General features: G+C 41.2%; 1 protein-coding gene across 3 annotated transcripts; it reads left to right on the top strand.

Moving 5' to 3' along the window:
* Positions 1-22: 22 nt before the first annotated feature.
* Positions 23-19,436, top strand: gtf3c4 (general transcription factor IIIC, polypeptide 4). 3 transcript variants are annotated; one of them, XM_073052698.1, is made up of 5 exons: positions 23-310; positions 2,657-4,450; positions 15,426-15,556; positions 15,951-16,039; positions 18,278-19,436. In XM_073052698.1, exons 1-5 carry the CDS (start codon positions 41-43, stop codon positions 18,340-18,342), a joined length of 2,349 nt encoding a protein of 782 aa, XP_072908799.1. In that variant the 5' UTR covers positions 23-40; the 3' UTR covers positions 18,343-19,436. The 3 variants fall into 3 exon arrangements, 2 of the variants coding, with proteins under 2 accessions (XP_072908799.1, XP_072908800.1); XM_073052699.1 differs by having other exon boundaries at positions 66-200; XR_012099751.1 differs by lacking the exons at positions 15,951-16,039; positions 18,278-19,436 and adding an exon at positions 7,617-7,721.
* The last annotated feature ends 750 nt before the right edge of the window (positions 19,437-20,186 follow it).

Here is a 20,186-nt window from a genome sequence, read left to right as displayed (position 1 = left end):
GCTGGCGTCACTGCCGTCGGCGGAGCTAGGGCTGCTTAACATGGCGGCGGCGTCTGTGCTCTCGGCGAAGAAGAAGAACGGCACCGGCAGCCCGACCGTGCTGACGAGTAAGCGGGAGCCCAGCGTCAAGCTGCAGTACCCGGTGAGCGGCCCCGAGCCTCTGGGCTGGTCCGAGGACAATCGGCTCTCCATCACCACCGGTAAAAACATCTACGTGTTGGAGCAGATATGCGACATTCACAACAACGGGCTGGACATGGTGATCCACCGCACCTCGGTGCCTGCCCCCAGTCACAGCTGCTTCCTGAAGGTATCTCCTCGCCTCGCCCCTCTCTGCATCCCTGCAGACCTATGTGCCTAGTTCACCCTTAAGGAAACATTTATGATGAGGCAGAAGAGACCGCAGACGCTCGAGTAACACACAATCTGCTGGGGGATCTCGCTGTCGAGCAGCGTGGTGGTGCTGGGGAGGGAGGGAGTGGGAGGGAATAGGAATTGGACTTCAATTCGATTTCCCATTCCCATTTTGACATATCACCTTCACTCTGTCCTCCACAAAAGACAAGGTCTCCCGGTGGCCATCCATTTAAATTCGGCTTTCCGTTCTCGTTCCGTCATGCCAATCCATGGCCTCCTTTTTCTGCCATGATGGGGCCAAGTGCAGGTGTGAGGAGAAACACATTCCATCTGGATAGCCTCCAACCTAATGGCAAGAGCAGCGATTTACTAAACTTCTGGAAATTTCTCTCCCCTCTGCCCTTCTCTCTTTTAACATTTCTTATTCTGGCCACCCTCTTCTCTTATCCTTACTCTCCTCCTTCCCTTTCTCCCATGGTCCACTATTCAATCAGATTCCTCCTCCTTTGGTCCTTTGCCATTAACAACCATCTCCTAGCTTATAATGTCATCCCCCACCCACCCGCCTTTCCCCTCCAGTGTACCTAATATCTGCCAGCGTACTCCTTTCCCTCCTTCCACCTTATTTTGACTTCTGACCCCTTCCTTTCCAGCCTCGATGAAAGGTCTGGGCCTGAAATGTTGACTGTTCATTCCCCTCCATAGGTGCTGTTTGACCTGCTGAGTTCCTGCAGCATTTTGTGCGTTGCTCAAGCTCTGCAGAATCTTTTGAGTGTGTGGGGTTTGATCCAAAATGTCAACAGTTCCTTTCCTCTTTAAAAATATGCCCAACCCTCTGAGCTCCTCCAGTTTGTTGTGATGCTTCAGGCTTTAAAATAAAGTACCACTTTGGAGAGAAATTTGCATCCTGAATTGTTTTGAGGTAGGAAGTGCAGTGGCATGTGTGCACATAACAGCATCCCCCTACATCACAGAGTGATTGAGTAGGAAATTTGGTTCCTCTCCCAGGGCAGGCACCTTGGAGAGCTCCCCTGATGTTCTTTAGGTTCCTGTCTGGGGATCGCAGACAGGAACACTCACCTGAGAAGTCAGATGCAGGTTTGGCTTACTGTCAGATTCTAAAGCAAGCATTTCAGCCAACATAAAGTTCTCTCTTTATTGCACTGAAGTGTCAGCTTTTATTTTCAAATCTTATTTATTGAGATACAGCATTTGAGTTTGGAATCTGAGTATAATGTGAATTAAATGTCAGAAGAACCCCATTACACTGCCTGAATCAAAGCATTGGTAAATATGTTACTTGCCATTTTACACAGTTTTTAAACCTCTAAGTGCCTTGTTAGGGCAATTGCATCTAATTTGGTTTTAATTGATAGATTTGTGTTGAAAGTCTATATGTACAGGCAATTGGATTAAAGTTGTCAAAACTAATTTCACGGGGAAACCCTTGAACTGTAAATCAGGGACTTTGCTGTCATCAGTTGAAACTAGATTGCATTACAGTGGATTCTGGTTAATTGGGCCACATCTGGACTAGTATATTTTGGCCCAATTAAGTGGCTTCCCTAATTAGCCAGTTTCATGAAAATATTTAAAATAGAGAAAAGACAAACTACTAAGTAACAAATTATGTATTTAAATGAAATACAGAACAAATTACAACACTATCAATGCTACTATAGTCCTATATAATCGTTGATGAAAGAGTTCATTCAGTGTACTCTGCCATTTTCTTTTGATTGACATTAAATTAAGAAAATCAATGCAAACTCCTAATGCAGATGATGGACTGTGTTCATACAATGCTTTTGACGATTGCATCCTCCAAGTTTTCATTTTCATCATAGCATCCAAGATGGTTGTCGATACCTTCAAATTCTTCATGGTTCCGAACTTGTTGAAGTAGGGAATTTTAATTCCCAGTCGTTTCTCACTTGGAATGCTTGAACAATTGAAGCTATAGTGTGCAAAACAGTTCTAAATTGTCTTGCTGCTTATTTCTTGCCAACTATAAGTAACAAAAATCTCTGCTTTTCCCACACAACTGAGACCTTTTAAATACTGTTCACTCTAAATTTTCTATATTCTATGTTAGTGATGTAGAGGGAAATCCCTAATTTAGCACTTGTGTTCCTTTTGGGACTTTTCCACTTAACATCTGAAATAAATCTCTTGTTCAAAAGAATTATCTTTAACCAATATTTGGCAGCAGTTAAATGCCCATTATTTAAAATTGAGTGAAAAATGTAACTTTATTTTCAACCACAAATGCTAATTTTTATATTTTCGGTGTTTTCAGGTTGGCTCTCAAGCAGAAGTAAGTGAATGCAAGGAGAAGTTCTTGAATAAAAGAGATCCAACACTAAGCCACTCACTAATGATGGACAGGATCTTTAACCCAGAGGGAGGTGCTTTGTCACCATTACGAGGGTTTAAATTTACCAGTTGGTCTCCCTTGGGTTGTGACCCTAATGGAAGGTGTTTATTGGCATCTTTGACACTGGATAATAGACTATCAATTCAGGTGAACGTGAATAGGCTGCAGTGGACACCAGCTTTAGATATTACTGAAGTGTACGGTGAGATGCTGTACGAGAACAAGTATGGAGACTTGGACGGGCAATTGAAGAATTTCTCGGAATTCCAAAGGAGACATTACATGCAAACTCCTGTCAGAATGGAGTGGTCCAGTATTTGCAATACCCAGCGTGTAAAAGCCAACAACGAGTGTGAAGATGTGGGGACTGTTTTGTTGGCTGTTCTACTTGAAAATGGGGATGTTGTTATCTGGCAGTTTTTGATCCCGTTTCACGGCAAAGATTCTATCATTGGATGCAGTACTATTGAATCGGGCATTAGTGACCCAAGTGTTCTGTCATGGTGGGAATATGAGCACGGGAGTCGCAAAATGAGTGGCTTGATTGTTGGCAGCTCTAAAGGTCCAGTTAAGATTCTGCCAGTCAACTTGAAAGCAGTGAAAGGCTACTTCACTCTCAGGCAGCCAGTGGTTCTTTGGCAAGAGATGGATCAGTTACCTGTGCACAATATTAAATGTATATCTCTCTCCCACCCATATCAGAAGTGCAGCTGCAGTTTGGTTGTAGCAGCTAGAGGAACGTATGTCTTCTGGTGTCTGCTGTTGATATCCAAAGCAGGACTGAACGTTCATAATTCTCACGTAACTGGCCTCCATACGCTTCCCATTGTATCACTGACCGCCAACAAACAAACTGGGAGTTTCTACACCTGCTCTGTCGATGGAACCATCCGAAAGTTGACACCTGTCTTCACAGATGTAGCAGTGAAGTTTGATCATGTTTTAATCAAATTGCCTGAGTCGCTTGGATCAGTGAGGTTGCATGGCATCTGCCTGAGTCCTAATGATGCTTACTTAGCACTCGTGACAGCAGAAGGTATAAATAATGGCCTCCATCCAGCCAGCCGAACATACCAGGTGCAGTTTATTACGTTAAAAACTCCAGAGGAAGCAGCATCCAGGATTTTGGAGTCTTCCATCCACAATTTATTCAAACAAGTGGACTTGCTTGACCTTGTACGCTGGCGAATATTGATGGAGAAGCGCATTCCTCCAGAGCTCGATGAAGCTTTAGACCATAAACTCCAGACAAATCCATCTAGCTACCTCTGGCGGCTCAGACTTTTCCTCCTAAAGATCTTGTTTCAGACTTTACAGAAAACTCCAGCTGAAACACTTTGGAGACCAAATCACCATGAGTCAAAGATTCGGCACTGTGATAATTCTGCATCGTTAAACGAGAGTGGTCAGCAGCCTGACGGGGCAGAGGCAAGTACAAGAGAAGCTAACGTAGCTGGAAGTCGAGTAGAAAATTTGCCAGTGGACCCAAAAGTAGGCAAATCTGAAGAAGAGATTCACGAGAAGATTTCGAGAAAACTGAATGAGATTCAGAGTAGGATTGAAGAGGTGGAGCTTCACTTAACTCGTGAACACATGAAAAGAGTCCTAGGTGAAGTATACCTCCACACCTGGATTACTGAGAATACCAGTATCCCAACTAGGGGTATTTGTGACTTTTTGACCTCTGATCCTAGCTATGATGATAGGACAGCTAAGGTAGGGCTCACTTGAATAACTTTGATTTTTTTCCCCTTAATTCTCCCCTCACCCCAATTCCCAATTTCTGTGTACGTTAAATGTTACATGAAGTTAAAGATATGATGGCCACTCAGTTCATTGGTACTCTGTGGCCTGTGGTTCTCAAGTTACCTCACTAGTGGGAAAAATAAAAGCTAACTTTTATTCCTAACGGGTTGTCACCAAGGCTGCTGGATGCTATTCAAAGGACATCTGCATATATCTGCCATGTTATTTGTACTTGTTAAGTATTAAAGTGCAACTTTTAGGTTTTAAATCTCTGCCATTATGTTTTGTGTTTATGGAATTGTACACCGTGATATTTTAAAGTTTAAGAAACTGCAATGTAACAAGTAATTTTGACCAGAGGCGAGTGTTTTTGTGGGGCATTGGCATGCTGGCTGCTGTTCAGATATGCCTGCATGCCAATGTAGACTGGGGCTGCTCTGAGAGTGGGATTAGTTACAGCACAAAATTAGCCAGAGATTGCAAATTTTGAGATTGAACTCTATTATAAGACATCAGAGCAGAATTAGGCAATTTGGCCTATTGAGTCTGCTCTGCCATTCAATCACAACTGATCCTCATTTCCCCTCTCCTCAGCCCTATTCCCCAGGCTTCTGCCCTGTATCCTTTGATGCCGTGTCCAATCAAGAACCTAACAATCTCTGCCTTAAGTACACCCACAGCTGCCTGTGTTTAAAAAAAAATTCCACAAATTCACCACCCTCTGTCTAAAGAAATTTCTCAGCATCTCTGTTTTAAATGGACACTCATCGTCCTGAGGATATGCCCTCTTGTCCTAGATTTCCCCACCATGGGAAACATCCTTTCCACATCTACTCCGTCTAGGCCTTTTAATATTCGAAAGGTTTCACTGTGATTTCCCCCCCCCCCCCATCCTTCTAAATTCCAGTGAGTCCAGGTCCAGAGACATCAAACATTCCTCGTGTGATAACCCTTTCATTCCCAAATCATCCTTGTGAGCTGCCTCTGGACTCACACCAATGCCAGCACATCTTTTCTTAGATGAGGAGCCCAAAACTGTTCACAGTACTCAGGGTGCGGCCTCACCAGTGCCTTATAAAGCCTCAGCATCACATCCCTGCTCACGTATTCAAGTCCTCTTGAAATAAATGTTAACATTGCATTTGCCTTCCTCATTATAATAATTATGAGTATTAAGATAATACAGGATAAACAAGCAGGAACAATTTATTTAATAGATATCGCCATTTCAAACACACAAACTTACAGAAATCAATAAGTGAAAAATACCAGAAATATTCAGAATTAAAAGAAGGAGTTGAAAAACCTCAGAACATGAACAGGGTATACATTGTCCCGATAATAATATCTACAACTTGTATCATCTCAAAGGCACTACATAATAGCATTAAGCAATTAGGGCTACACAGTAATATCTATGTATATCTTCAGAGAGCCCCAACACTAAACACCACTAGAATAGTCCGAAAGTTCCTAGCAATTGTCAAATGAGCGTGCTTGGCTATGCCCGTACCTCAGGTTTTACCAGCTTGAGTTGAGAAAAAAATAAATACTACTAATAATAATATAATGCCTGTAAAGGAGGGCTCACTGCCATCTTGTGCATGGGTTCAAGGCTCATCTCCAGATACCTGAACAGGATAATTGAGACCAACTTCAGTGTATTTGTTAGATTGATCTTGGAATAGGTTAAAAGGTCAGAACAACATCGTGCAGTATTGTGCTGTAATCTATATTCTATTTGTGAGATTGCTGCATTATCTGAAATGCTAACTTTTAGAGGTGATAAACGTGGGTTTTCTTAGGTAGAACTGAAAGATCCCATTAAGGTTGTTGAATCAGGAAATTTACAGTGCAGGAGGAAACCATTCAACCTATGGTGCCCATACCAGTCAGAGTTGCCAGCCTAATCCTGCATTCCAACACCTAGTCTGCACAGCTTCAAGTGCCCATCAAAGACATATTGGAGAAATGGACAGTTCCAGGGAGAATTGGGTCATGAATGTACTGTGCACACATTGCTAAGTCATGCTGAGTTCCGAGGAGCTTCCTAAAGGAGATGCACCCTTCTGGCACATTTCCTATATTGTAGCAGAAACCCCAGTTCAAAATCCTTATCCAGTTAAAAAGCAACTTTAGATTCTGTAAAGGATATTGAGTGGCATTATATAGTCTTTCTCCTTCAAATTGGCAGTAGAAAATTACATGTACCTTCATCAGCATTGCTGACATCCCAAGTGCCTGTTTTGTTCATACTGCTGTTTTCCTAGCTGTATCTCACTGCAATGACCATCAAATTAGTCTATTAAAAATTCCTTCAATTATGTTCACGGATCCCACACATGCAGCACTTGGATCAATCATATGTGATTGACTTTAAAGACTTTTGTTCATTTAGTCTTGTGAATCTTTTGTAGCAATTAAATCCTCCAGGATTTATTTTTCTGGTGAAAATGTTAATGGTGAATTGCAATAATTTTAAATTTTGCCTGACACTTCTCTTCTTGAAGTCTTGATCCGTGAACAACTTTTATCACTTCCATATACCCGGCAGGTCAGGCAGCACCTATGGAGAAGACTAAATAATCAAATTTTCATGCTGAGACCCTTGATTTTTGACTATATTTCTCCGTAGATGCTGCCTGAGCTGCTGAGTTTCCCCAGCATTTAATGTGTATAACTCTGGATTTCCAGCATCTGCAGGATCTTTTGTTTATCACTTTCAAATGTATGTTAGAGATGCCTCTGAAAATCTAGCAATATTAGCAAGTTTGTAATCTGAAGCCCTTTATCCTTAATGTGAATAAGTTCAGCTCCTTGGAAGTAACTAAAACTTCAGCAGAGAGTTAAAGGTTGATGGTGGTTGAGAATGAGCTCAGATGAAAGAAGATGTGAGAGGCTAGAGGCACTGGGTATTTGGTGTTTAAATTGTGTGAAGAAAGCGCTTTATTCAATAGAGTGGAGCGCATGAGCCACATCTGCCCTTGGAGTGGCAAGTTGCCCAGGCTCACCGGTGCCCCCAACCACACTTGCGTAGAAATCGCAGAAGTAAATGATTACATTTAAATTAATTATTATATACATATGTTAGTTCAGAAGAAATAAGTTACCTGAAACTTGCCTATCTTCCTCGCAGCCGTTCTTCTCCATTAAAATGAATGGAGCCGTTGAACCTATGCCAGGTTAACCTGTTGCACATTCAGCACCCCGATTTCCCAGTCCATCTGCTGGAAAACTGCAGGTAGGTGGCGCTCCTTTGCTGAAATCCATAGAGTCCAATGTCAGAGTGCAATCAGAATCACACTGGGGAGGGTCTGTCAAGAAGTTTGCACAAGTGATCCTCAGAATGATTTGAATTCTCATTTTCACCCTTAAACTTTGAACACTGTTGATTTAATTAAAATGACAGAAATTGAGGCTTTTTCAAATCCATGAAATGATTTAATGACACAATAAGACATAGGATCAGAATTAGGCCATTCAGCCCATCGAGCCTGCTTTTATGTTATCATGGCTGATTTATTTTCTTGTCTTGTCCCCATGACCTTTGATGCTTTTATCAACCTCCACATTAAATATATCAATGAATGCCACAGATTCACCACACTCTGGCTAAAGAAATTCCTCTTCATATCCTTTCTAAAGGGTCATCCTTCTATTCTGAGGCTGTGCCCTCTGGCCCTAGACTCCCCCACTATTGGAGACATCTTCTCCATTTTCACTCTGTCTGGGCCGTACAATACCCAATAGGTTTTAGTGAGATTCTCTCTTTCTCACCCCCCCCCCCACCCCCACCATTCTTCTAAACTCCAGTAGGGTAAAATGCTCCTCATACCTTAACCCTTTCATTCCTGGGATCATTCTTGTGACCACTGAACCCTCTTCAATGCCAGCACATCCTTCCTTGGATAAGGGACCCCAGACTACTTGCAGTACTCCAAGTGCATTCTGACTAATGCCTTATTTGTCAGGAATTACAGGTGCCAGTTGCAGAATGTGCTTTTGATCCTTCCAGAGATGTTGAATATTTGCCAATGATGTTATGTTGGTAGAGAGTTGAATGTGAATGGAGAAGTCACTCTGTTCTGAGCACTCCAGCAAAGAATGGACCTTCAAAGTCAAAGCAGGTGCTCTCATTTCTTTGGCTTCCAACATACGTCATATATGCACAGCAGTCTGCCAGTTTTTGAAAATAGGGCTCTTACCTTGCACCAGAAAATTAAATAATTCTTTTTAAAATTTCTAACTGAGCCTAAAAAAAGTGCCTCTCTTAAATGGGCTGAAGTCATCAAATCCATTCCATCTTTACTCAATCTCTTGTGCTGAGGCAGCCTTAAAGTTCTACTCTGTGATGTCACCAAAGAGCCAGGATACCACACAGTATTCAAGAAATAGTCAATCTGACCAGAACACTCGAATTTGATCACCAGTATTCTGATTTAGTATGGAGTGTGTTTTGACTTTACCTGCCGTTCTGCATTCTGCTATTTTATTTCACACTACTGCAGAAATTCCCTTTGTTTCACCCTTTGCTGTCCACTACCTCTTAGCTAATTTAAGAAACCAATACAGGCCCTTTGAGGGACCAACAAGTTCTCCATTGCTGGTATTTTGCCCTACATGTGAATCTTATGGCATTTCACACAATTATAAAGTTTACTTAATAGCAATAGATTTTATTACCTCAGTAAAGTAGCTTCACTCTCTGTATAATAGGTTAGACATCATTAATTATATAGATCTAAGTCTATAATGTATATTTGATTTCATCAGTACCATTAAATAGATAGTTTTAGTCAAGCAGAAAATGCCGTTTATTCAAGGCTGTGATTGTAAGTAATAAAAGCTTTATTACATTTGCCGAAGTGTAAATTTATAGATTTCCTTGTCACTAGTGTTGAAGTACTCTCTGTATTGATACATATTTTGCCTTCGGTATGTGAAGTGAGTATGGATGTTTAACTATTCTCTCTCCCCTCTTTGTAATCCATTATGCAGGTTTGAATTTTGCTCTTTTTTTTTGCCTACCGACACTGGTTGTTTCTTTTGGGCTGTCTTTTGTGATTGCTGCTGCTTTAGTTTGTGGATTTGAGGTGGCTAATGAGGCCAATGTTGGAGCTGTAGACTCTTCCAAAGATGGGACAGGCAGTGACCGATGGGATCAGTGATGTGCTGTTTATCGAGCCCCCTGTGTCAAATTGCCTACTGCCTAACAAGTCTACAATCTCACTGGCTCTCTACTCGGCTTTGCAGCACCTAGACAAGAGAAAAACATATGACAAAGTTCAAAATACTTTTATTATCAAAGAATGTAAACGTTATTCAATCTTGAAATTTGTCTCCTAACAGGCAATGAAACAAAGAACCCCCAAAAAAACTTATTTAAAAAAGATCGTCAAACGCTCAAAGTGCAGAGAGAAAAAAAACAAACAGTTCAAGTAGTAAAAACAAGCAAATAGTGTGCTGAGCTAAAACCCACAAAGAGAATCTGTCCACAGACCCTTAGTTCCACTGAACTAACTCGTCCCTCACCTTGGACTCTAACATCCTGACCTTTTCAATCTGGCCCGGCGCCTATATTGTCATCGAAATATTGAGTTAATTTGCTGTGACGTGTTCTAGTGCCTGGACCATTCTGCCTCGGTGCAGCCTGTACCCAACATTTCCGGTTTGGCCTGGTGCTTAAATTGATCGAACCTTGGATTTCCTCACTCTTGGTGACAGGCTTGCTGCTTCATCTCGCCTTGGTTCTGCCACGTCGAATTGCCTCTGAGGCCAAAGGGAAGTTACAGGCTATTGTTTACCAGAAAATGAGTGATGAACTAACTAACTAGTTGTTTTCCTTGTTTCATTTGCCACCAGCCAGAAGTCACTGAGATTAACCGGTGTCATCTCAAACTGGAACGAGGTTGATCTTTATCGATTGCAGCTCTCTGCGTTCAACATAATCTTCCACTCACTACTAGTCAACAAGTTTCAAATCTGGGCTTCTGTATCTCCCACTGCAACTGGATCCTCAACCACAGACCACAGACAAAATGGATTGGTAATAACGTCTCCTCCTCGCTGACCATCAATACAGGGGCACCTCAGGGTTGCATACTTAGCCAACTGCTCTGCTGTGTTTACACTGACGTCTGTGTGGCTAGGCACAGCTCAAACACCATCTATAAGTTTGTGAATGACACGACTGCTGTTGGCAGAATCTCGGGTGCCAGCAAGGGGTCATAGAGGTGAGAGGTAGATGGGCTGGTTGAATAGTGTCTCAAAAACCTCACACTCAGCGTCACAAGACCAAAGGATTGACTACGGAATTCAGAAAGGGAAAGTCAGGAGAGCACATACATGAGGGTTCAGTGATGGAAAGAGTGAGCCAAGTTCAAAGTCCATTTATTATCGAAGTATATAACCTTGAGATTCATCTTGCAGTCAGCCACAAACCAAGAAACACCATAGAGCCGTTTAAAGAAAAACCACACACAACAAAACCATCAAACGTGTGGAAAAAGATAAATGGTGCAGATGTTTGTCGTACACGTTTTTCTTATGATTGCAAGACCCTGTTGGACATTAGTAATAAAAAAAATGCTGTAACTTCGGTTCAGTACTGCGACTGAAAGCAGAGGAGCTGCATGGACATGGACTAGGCTCTCATAGCGCGGTTTCGTTTGTTACAGCCTCACAGGGAAGGCAGCGTCGGAAACGGTGTGGGAAGTGCAGCAAGTGTACTGGAATCTGTGTTAGCTTAAAAGGCTAATCCGTGCAGCCGGACTCTCCGGTCCGTACTGCTCCCCAGTGTCACTCCGCTGGAAAACAAATTGCCTTTGTCTGGTGCTGACCCAGCACGAGTTGAGAAGTTGCTGCAACCTTACTCTTCCAGAAAAATGGCTCTAGGACAACATCTTATGTACCATCAATCTTCAGGCCATGTCACTCAGGGACTTGTGCTAATATTAGTTTGTGCTGTGTGGTAACTATACGTGCTAAATGTGACTATCAGCTGCTCTTATCTGGTTTGGGAGCAGCAGAGCATCAGACTGGAAATCCCTTTCAAGGACTGTGAGAGTGGCCAAGAGGATCATAGGGGCCTCGCCACCATCTATCGAGGACGGTTATTGGAAGTGCTGTATACATAAAGCCTTTAGTATTATCAAGGATCCCACCCATCCATCCAGCATCCTCTTTGTCTTTCTACCATCAGGCAGGAGACTCCGATGCATAAAGAGAAGAACGGTCAGGGTGGGAAACAGCTTCTTCCTTCAGGCAATTAAGCTTCTGAACTCACTGCCACATCGCATTCGAAGTGTCACTGGATAATTTGTACTGTATCCTACGTTATTTAATTTATGCAGTTCACTTTGTTTATCTATGTGTAGTTCATTTGAAGAGTTAATTCTTGCTTTACACCCAGGTCCAGAGGAGCATTTTCTCATTTGATGACATACATAAATGACAATAAGCTTGACTTGATAACATGATATACATGGTGTTTTTGCACCCTAGCTCCAGAGGAACAATGTTTCATTCAACTATATAGTGTGTATGGTTGAATGACAGTAAACTTGAACTTAAGGAGAGCTCCTTTCCCTCTGCCGTCAGATTTCTGAATTGCACATAAACACGGCCTATTATTTTTGCTCTATTTATCTTTGTGACATAGTTTTTTTTATGTTTTGTGCTGTACTGCTGTCACTAAACAATAAACTTCACATTTGTCAATGCCAATAATCCTGATCCTGAGATTCCCAATGCTGTTTTTCCACTTTAAGCATCCATGGTCCAAAGGCTGCTGGAAGTCGACGGGGATATTGTTCTTCAGGGAAACTTGAGCACAGCCTTGAATATTATTCTCTGTCTGCTTTGTAACCTCTTCCCATAGCAGGTCTTGGTATGCTATGTCTGTCTTGGGAGTCTGATGTCAGGCGTTTGAATGATGTTGGCTACCCAACATAACTGAGATTAACAAGGGTGTAAATGCTGGGGTGTTAGCCTAGGGAAGGACATTGGTGGTGGTTCTGCTTAGAGGAAAACCACCTTTCCTAGGCTAACCAGTGAATTTAAGACTATTTTGTAGAAACTATAAATGCTGCTGACATTTTTTCAAATTGCAGTGGTATTGTCTACAAAATCCTCTAAATTCTGTGGGGAATTTTACCATTGATTTGCGGGACATGTCACTCAGGGACTGTATGTTTGCATGTTGTCTTGAATGTGCTGTGTATATTTTGCACCTTGGCCCTGGAGGAATGCTGTTTTGTCCGGCTGTGTCCATTTATGGTTGAATGACTTGAACTTGAACAATACCCTGATGTCAAAATCACCCTAAACTTCAATTCTTGAGTTGCAGTTTGTACGCTGACACATGCATTGATGTGCGCTCAGAGGCTGAGTTCCAGGACATTGTTGACTCATTCAATGAGTATATGAGATGTTGGCCATGGCACTTGACAATACTGAGATCCTCTGCCTACACCTGCTCTCAGATAAATGTTCACAGAAGATCAAGGGAAATGTGGATCCCATACCACAAGAGCCATTTCTTGGCGAAGACTGAAGCAGATGATGAAACTCGCCACTACCCTTAATGTGCCATTGCAGCCAGTGGAGAAAGCGGGTATTTGAAGATCAAGCCCTCTTCATGGTGTACTGGGCAGAAATGACCTGTTTTGCTGTATGTGTCTGAGCTCAGATCTTGAGGCATTGTTTCACTGTGAGGAGCATCATGAATGCAAGTTCAAAGTAAATTTTTCACCGTGTACCACTCTTGAGGTTCATTTTCTTGCTGGCATTCACTGTAGAACAGAGAAATACAGTAGAATCAATGAAAAACTACACTCAAAGACTGACAAACAGCAAAATAAATAGATAATTAATACTGAGAATGTGAGATAGTGAGTCCATAGGATGTGGAATCATTTCAGAGTTGAGGTGTGTGAAGTTCAGGTGCCTGAATTGGAGGGGTAGTAACTGTTCCTGAACCTGTTGATGTGGGACCTAAGGCTCCTGTACTGTCTCCCTGGTGGCAGCAGTGAGAGGAGAACATGGCCCAGATGGTGGATGTCCTTGATGATGGTACTGTTTTCTTGTGGCGGTGCTCCTTGAAGATGTGCTGGGTGGTGGGGATGGTTTTGCCTTGTGATGGACTGAGCTGTGTCCGCTACTTTTTGTAGGCTTTACCATTCTCAGGCATTGATGGTTCCATGCAAATACATTAACTATAGAACAGCATAACCTGTTGATGTGCAATAGTAATCCCTTCTGGTCTAAACTGAATACCCCATAGCATCTGTTACGCTTGAGGTGTACTGGAAAACCCTGAGATGTACTCTGATGCTCACTAGCTGGTTAATTGTATAGCAAAAACACCAAGAGGTAACATTGCATTTCACTTTCAAAATAACAAACAAATACTTGGTCCCATATTACCTTTGTTTCTAGGTAGCATTTAATTTAATAAAAAAAAGATTCCTGCATATCGACTTATAGCTTGTAGATCTATGCACTTCTTTCTGTTTAAACTTGCCTGCTCAAGTGCTTCTGCCTTTTGACTTCTTTGCTGTTCATAATTGGCCAATTGGTTTGTCCTCAAAACTGGCAACCACATCATGTGGTTTTTCCCTTATTTCCAATGAATATGAATTGCAGTGAGGTGATTGGCTTCCTTTTTCCATACTAGTCATAGTGTTATTGCCTTCTAAACTTGTGCAGGTTCATCTCATTTAAAGCATGCTACTTACTTAATCATTTTTAAGGTGGCAAAATAGAAATGGTGTCCTCTACAAAACTTGCCATTGGTATAGAGTCAAGTATTCACTTTTGCCCATTCTCTTCCCACGACATGCTGGTGTTGGTTCTATTTTATATACGCTGTGGCCACTTCATTAGTTACCTCCTCTAACTAATAACATGGCATTGAGTGTATGTCCGTGGTCTACTGCTGTAATCCATCCACTTCAAGATTCGACATGTTATGTGGTCAGCAATGTTCTTCTGCTCAGCACTGTTGTAACACATGGTTATTTGAGTTACTGTTGCCTTCCTGTTAGCTTGAACCAGTCTGGCCATTCTCCTCTGATCACTCTCATTAACAAAGCTTTTTCCCACACAAAACTGCTGCAAACTGGATGATTTTTCTTTTTTGCCCCATTCTCTGTAAACTCTAGAAACTGTTGAGTGTGGAAAATCCCAGGAGATAAGCAGTTTCTGAGATACTCAAACCACCCCATCTGGCACCAACAATCATTCCATGGTCAAAGTCACTCAGATCAGATTTCTTCCTCACTTTGGTGTTTGCACAACTGAACCTCTGAAGCATGTCTGCATGCTTTTATGTATTGAGTTACTGCCACTTGATTGGCTGATTAGATATTAATTTGCATAGATTTGCATTAAAGAGCAGGTGTACAGGAGTACCTAATAAAGTGGTCACTGAGTGTGTGTGTGTGTGTAATTTTCTGACTTTATAATGCTTTGAAATCACCTTTGTATTTCTGTTTAACTGTAAAGTGATTGATTCCCAGAATTATTTTAAACTTGAACTCTTTAGCAAGGAGGGAAAAAATTATGTGAATTGAAAGGTTGCTGAGGGTGAAGTGAGTTCATGATGGAATCATGCAGGTTTGATTCTCTCTCCTGGTTGTGTAGGAGACTGCAACATAATATCTTAATTCTGATAAAAGTGGCAATTATCTATTTATTCTGTTTCTCCCTCCATGGATACCTCTCAATCTCCCAAGTGTTTCAAGTATTTGTTTTTGATTTCAGATCTGCAGGATTTGCAGTACTTTGCATAAAAATCACATAGGGTTTGTTTGCTTACATTAATTTATTGCTGCTGATATGTGAAGTAATCTAAACAAAATTAAATGTTAAACTATAAAGGATTACATTCTTGATAAGCTGGTTGATTGACCTCTCTCCCTCTTCGTTTTCCTGTTGGACGTAGGTTTTGATTTCTCACAATTTGAAGAAACTGACCAAACAGACGTTTCCAGAGCACTGTTCCCTCTGTAAAGAGGTTCTGCCATTCACGGATCGGCGCAAGGCTCTCTGCTCCAATGGACACGTTTGGCACAGGTAATCATTGCCATGGCCAGGCCTTTGATGCATGATGTGCATTCTATAAGGGGAAATAACAGGTCATGAACCTTGTGTGTAAGTTGCATATGAATTTAAGATAAAAATTCATACAGATAAATAATTTGTTATTCCTACAACTTGGTGCAAAGATGTTGCTGATAGCAGCTTTGATTTTGTAATCAAACACCTTAAGTTTCTCTACGTTTTCCTCTCTGAAAATAGTTTAGGTTTAGATTGTGCAATGGCTTTTGCACCAGATATTTCTTTCATTTGAAAATATCGGCAGCGACTGGTATAAATTGTACATCTAGTTAGTAACGTAGCCAAAGACAGAACAATGTAAGTGTTGTAAGTATTAGTAAAGTGTAGTCCTACTTGCTGTTTCTTGCAGATGTGTTTTGACATACCATGCTTGCCAGAGCCTGACCTATCGCAGATGTCTACTGCAAGACAGCATTGCTCGACAACAGCTACCCTCAGGTGAGCTACCCGTAAAATTCAAACCAACCCATTGTAATCATCTGTTTTCTGTAATTTCATATTAGAAGTGGGTTTAAATATTCTGTTGATAAGTATCACTCCTTAATTGCAACAGATTACATCTTCAGAATGTATTAATAAATGATGTGGCAATTGTGTGTGTGTGTGTGTATGCTGATGACAATGGGATTGTACTCTACAGTTGAGTAACCTACAAAATTATACAACCACTTTTAATTCAAATGATCATCAGTGTAAACTCTTAAACTAGATTCTGACAATTTGCTTTAAGAGAATTTGCTCTTGGTTTAAGAATTTGCAGATTGTTTAATTGTAAGGTCTGGGATAGCTGAGGGAGTAAGGCCTTCCTCATGCAGTGCATGATTGAACCATGGATGTACAGGGATAACTTAAAGCACAAGGTCCATGATTTCAGTCCCCATGTTTACACGTGTGGTCCAATGGTTAGCTTTAGGCTTATGTGACAAACATTGCTGAAGTTGCTAATATTGAGCCCTTTACATCAGCAAATTGTTGTGCAGACATCCTTCAGTGAGTAACCGATGCTTGGGTCACTCCAATTTCTTGAACTTTAAGGAAGCCAATTGTTCTTTTGGACACATTGTTCCAAAAACTTCTTTCTGTCGCGAGAAAGAGGTATACGTGCAAATATAATGGTTGTTCGACCTGACAATACAGTTCACACTAAGGTTTGACAAGTTTGATCACTTTGCATCGTGCCTCTCATGCTACAATTAATAAATGCAGTATGTTAATACTTGACAGCTGATTTGCCAGCTGATGCTACAAATAATACCAAAAGGACTAACAATAAATTTGTTTATAGTTTCTTTTAAGATGAAGCATTTTGGTCTTCCAGCCATTGTGCAGATAGTGCAGCTGCCTGTCTGGTGTCAGTAACAAACGAGATCCGGCAGAACACAAAATGCTGCAGGAGCTCACCAGGTCAGGCAGCATCTATAGAAATGAATAAACAGTCGAAGCTTTGAGCTAGGAGATGATGGGTGAGTAAGGTAAAGGGCTGGAGAAGAAGGAATTACTAGGACAAAGGAGTAGACCACAAGAGAAAAGGAATGAGGAAGGGCACCAGGGGAGGTGATAAGCAGATGAGGAGAGGATGTAAGTGGCCAGAGTGGGGAACAGAATAAGAGGGAAAAGTGAAGGAAATTTTTACCGGCGGGAGAAATCGATGTTTATGCCATAAGGTTGGCGGCTACTCATACGAGATATGAGGTGTTGCTCCTCCACCCTGAGATTGGCTTCATTGTGTCAAAAGGGAAGGCCATCGACTGGCATGTCAGCATGGGATTGGGGATAGGAATTAAAATGATTGGCCACCAGGAAATTCTGCTCTTGGCAGATGGAGCAGAGGTGCTTGACAAAGTGGACCCTCAATTTACATCAGGTCACTTTGGGAGCACCAGATACAGTAGACAGGTTCATAGGTGAAGTGTTGCCTCACCTTTTCAGGACTGTTTGGGTCTTGAATGGAGGTCACATAAAATGCTGGAGGAACTCAGCAGATCAGGCAGCCTCTGTGGAAATGCACACAAAATGCTGGATACTGTTGTATGTGTTGTCTGACGTCCGTTCTATTTCAGTACTCTGTGCAGAACTGAAGCACAGATTCCGTGTTGGTCTGTCAAGTTAGATTATATGCTCCAGTCTGTTGAAGGGTTAGTGCACACAATCCTTGTGTCCACAAGAGTGATTGCTAGAATTCCTGTTCCTATTTAGTTAGCAGATAGGATGCACTTTGCCACGGCTTTCTCTTTTCACGGTAAACTTAATTCAAACATTTAAAGGCCACCATGAATTTTTGCCTCGTTAATGCAGTTCTACACCTCTTCATACATTTTTTTTTAAAAAGCAAACGGCAGGTTCTGGTGCAATTTATGATATGTAAATAAAGCATTGATGCAGGTTTATGATATTTATTTTTCAATCATTCTTGAGATCCTGGCTGTAAACGGAAGGCATTTTCTTCAACTGAACTTCCCAGATCAGTTTTGTGCATGCATTTTACAAACTATATGTAATCTTTTTAGCAATGTGTATAATTTGCAAGATGAACATTGCCATTTTTTTAAAATGTTCCTCAGTAAACAGAGTCTTACCAAACCATTTTATTTTTCTTTGAAGGTCTTTGATTTCATACATATAGACATATCTGTATTGTTATTTTAATTGACCTGTTTTAAATGTTTCTTATTCCAGATCCTGACTGGATAAAGCGTTTGCTTCAGAATCCTTGTACATACTGTGACTCTCCACTCTTCTGACAAGGTTTCGCTTTAGTGGACAAAGGGAGATCAGAGCACAAAATTGTGTCTTAAATTCAGCATTGAAAAGATGATGCTTAAAATATTTACCCTGCTCTCAGGGGAGTATTGGCATATCGATAGTACCCTTCTCTACTATCAACAGGCACTCAGAGATGCAGCTTTATGTTCTTTGGGGCACTAAAGGCAAAGGTGGAGGATTCTTGGTGGCCTTCCACTGACAAGTTAACGAATTTCAGGGTTACTGGCGAAGGACACAGCTTTTCTCATCAATTTGCATTATTCTTCAGGAGGAGAAAATGAATGTAACTTTTTGCTACGTTCAGAGAAAATGCAGTAGATTGAGACAAAGTCAAGCACGATTCTGTACATGAGGAATATATGTGAGGTAAAATTGAATGGGTCAAGTCCTTGCCTGTTTGGATCATTCAATGAATTGAAATGACTGAGGTAACCTCTTACTTCTGGAAAAAACAACACTCGCTTGCTTTTGCATTAGCAGGAACTGGACGCTAAAGCTGTCTTCGGGAACAATACAATAAGGAAGTTTTTTATATACCATTTGAGGTTTTGAGTAAAATTATGATGCTTGTTGGGAATTGTGCTCAATCCAAGGTTGCAAGTTCCAGTATAAATCTCCTAACTTAAGAAATGGCCTTGGAACTGTAATTGAGGGTGGGGTGGGATGGCGTGGCGAGGGCTTTTGTCAGCAATGGTACAATTGTCAGGCTTGGAACTGTAATTAACGATGGGATGGGGTGGGTCGGCGTGGTGAGGGGTATGTGCTAGACTCTGACAAGTAGCAGTGGTAAAATGAACCTAAGTTTGAAGGTTAGGCTGAGGGAAATGAAACACAACACACTATTTGCCTTCAGAGGATCTGCATCTGACATGAAGCCAATTGATCACAAGCTTGGAAGAATCCATTAGACATTTTCATCCATCTTCAATTAATGTATGTTTTCATATTTTAATTTTTTTTGTTTCATGACCCTTATGCGTTGTGTACATTTGTGAACACAATTTAAGACTTGGTAGTCTACTTTTTGTACAATAATTGTTTTCTCAATAAATCTGTTACTGTTTGGATAAAATGTATCAACTTGTAAAATTCATTTACTTAAAACTATGGCTGAAGCACCTGGGTGGTAATATAGCTATGTTTCATGATGTCAAACTTGATGCCACATATCTTGAAGAAAAATGGCCCTTGCACGGGCTTTTTTTTGGAAGGTTAAAGGGATTGATGGGTATTACTTTTGTGGATAATTTTTCCCCTTTAGCTCTTCATCTAAATAGGTCCATGGATTTCTGAAGCCAATACCTTGGACATTAGCACCTGACATTTCTCACTTGTTACTCATTCTGCTCTAATGTTGGCCTGTTTCAAGTTCAAATTCAAATGTATTTTCATCTGATTGTATATAAACAAAACAACGTTCCAACGGATTTCAGTGCACTCCCAATACGTATATCACACCCAGCATGTAAAATAAAATATTACTATAAATAAGTCAATAAAATATAATCCAAAATGTGTATTTCACAGCACAGGTAAACAGTAAACAGCTCACTGCCTTAAAGAAGAGACCTTGGTGGTGTCAGGGTATTCATTAGTCTCAGAGTTTGAGGTCAGAAGCTGTTACCCAGTCTGGAAATTTTAGTCCTGAAGCTCCTGTACCTCCTACCTGACAGTAGTGGGTTGAGATTGTGGGATGGGTGGTAGGGATCCTCAACAATGCTTCAGGCCCTTTATATACAACACTTACAGAATATGTCATAAATAGGGACGAGGGAGACCTTGGTGATCCTCTCGGCAGTTTTTACGATCCTCTGCCGGATCT

This window comes from Hemitrygon akajei, chromosome 7 (assembly GCF_048418815.1).
Source record: "Hemitrygon akajei chromosome 7, sHemAka1.3, whole genome shotgun sequence".
NCBI classification, from domain to species: domain Eukaryota; kingdom Metazoa; phylum Chordata; class Chondrichthyes; order Myliobatiformes; family Dasyatidae; genus Hemitrygon; species Hemitrygon akajei.
Note: the sequence above shows the minus strand (reverse complement) of the source record. Positions and strands in the feature narration are given on the sequence as shown.

Coding starts and splice junctions, on each gene's coding strand:
- gtf3c4 (XM_073052698.1), top strand. CDS start 41: ATGGCGGCGGCGTCTGTGCTCTCGGCGAAGAAGAAGAACGGCACCGGC. Junction 311..2,656: donor GTCACAGCTGCTTCCTGAAG/GTATCTCCTCGC, acceptor CGGTGTTTTCAG/GTTGGCTCTCAAGCAGAAGT. Junction 4,451..15,425: donor ATGATGATAGGACAGCTAAG/GTAGGGCTCACT, acceptor TGTTGGACGTAG/GTTTTGATTTCTCACAATTT.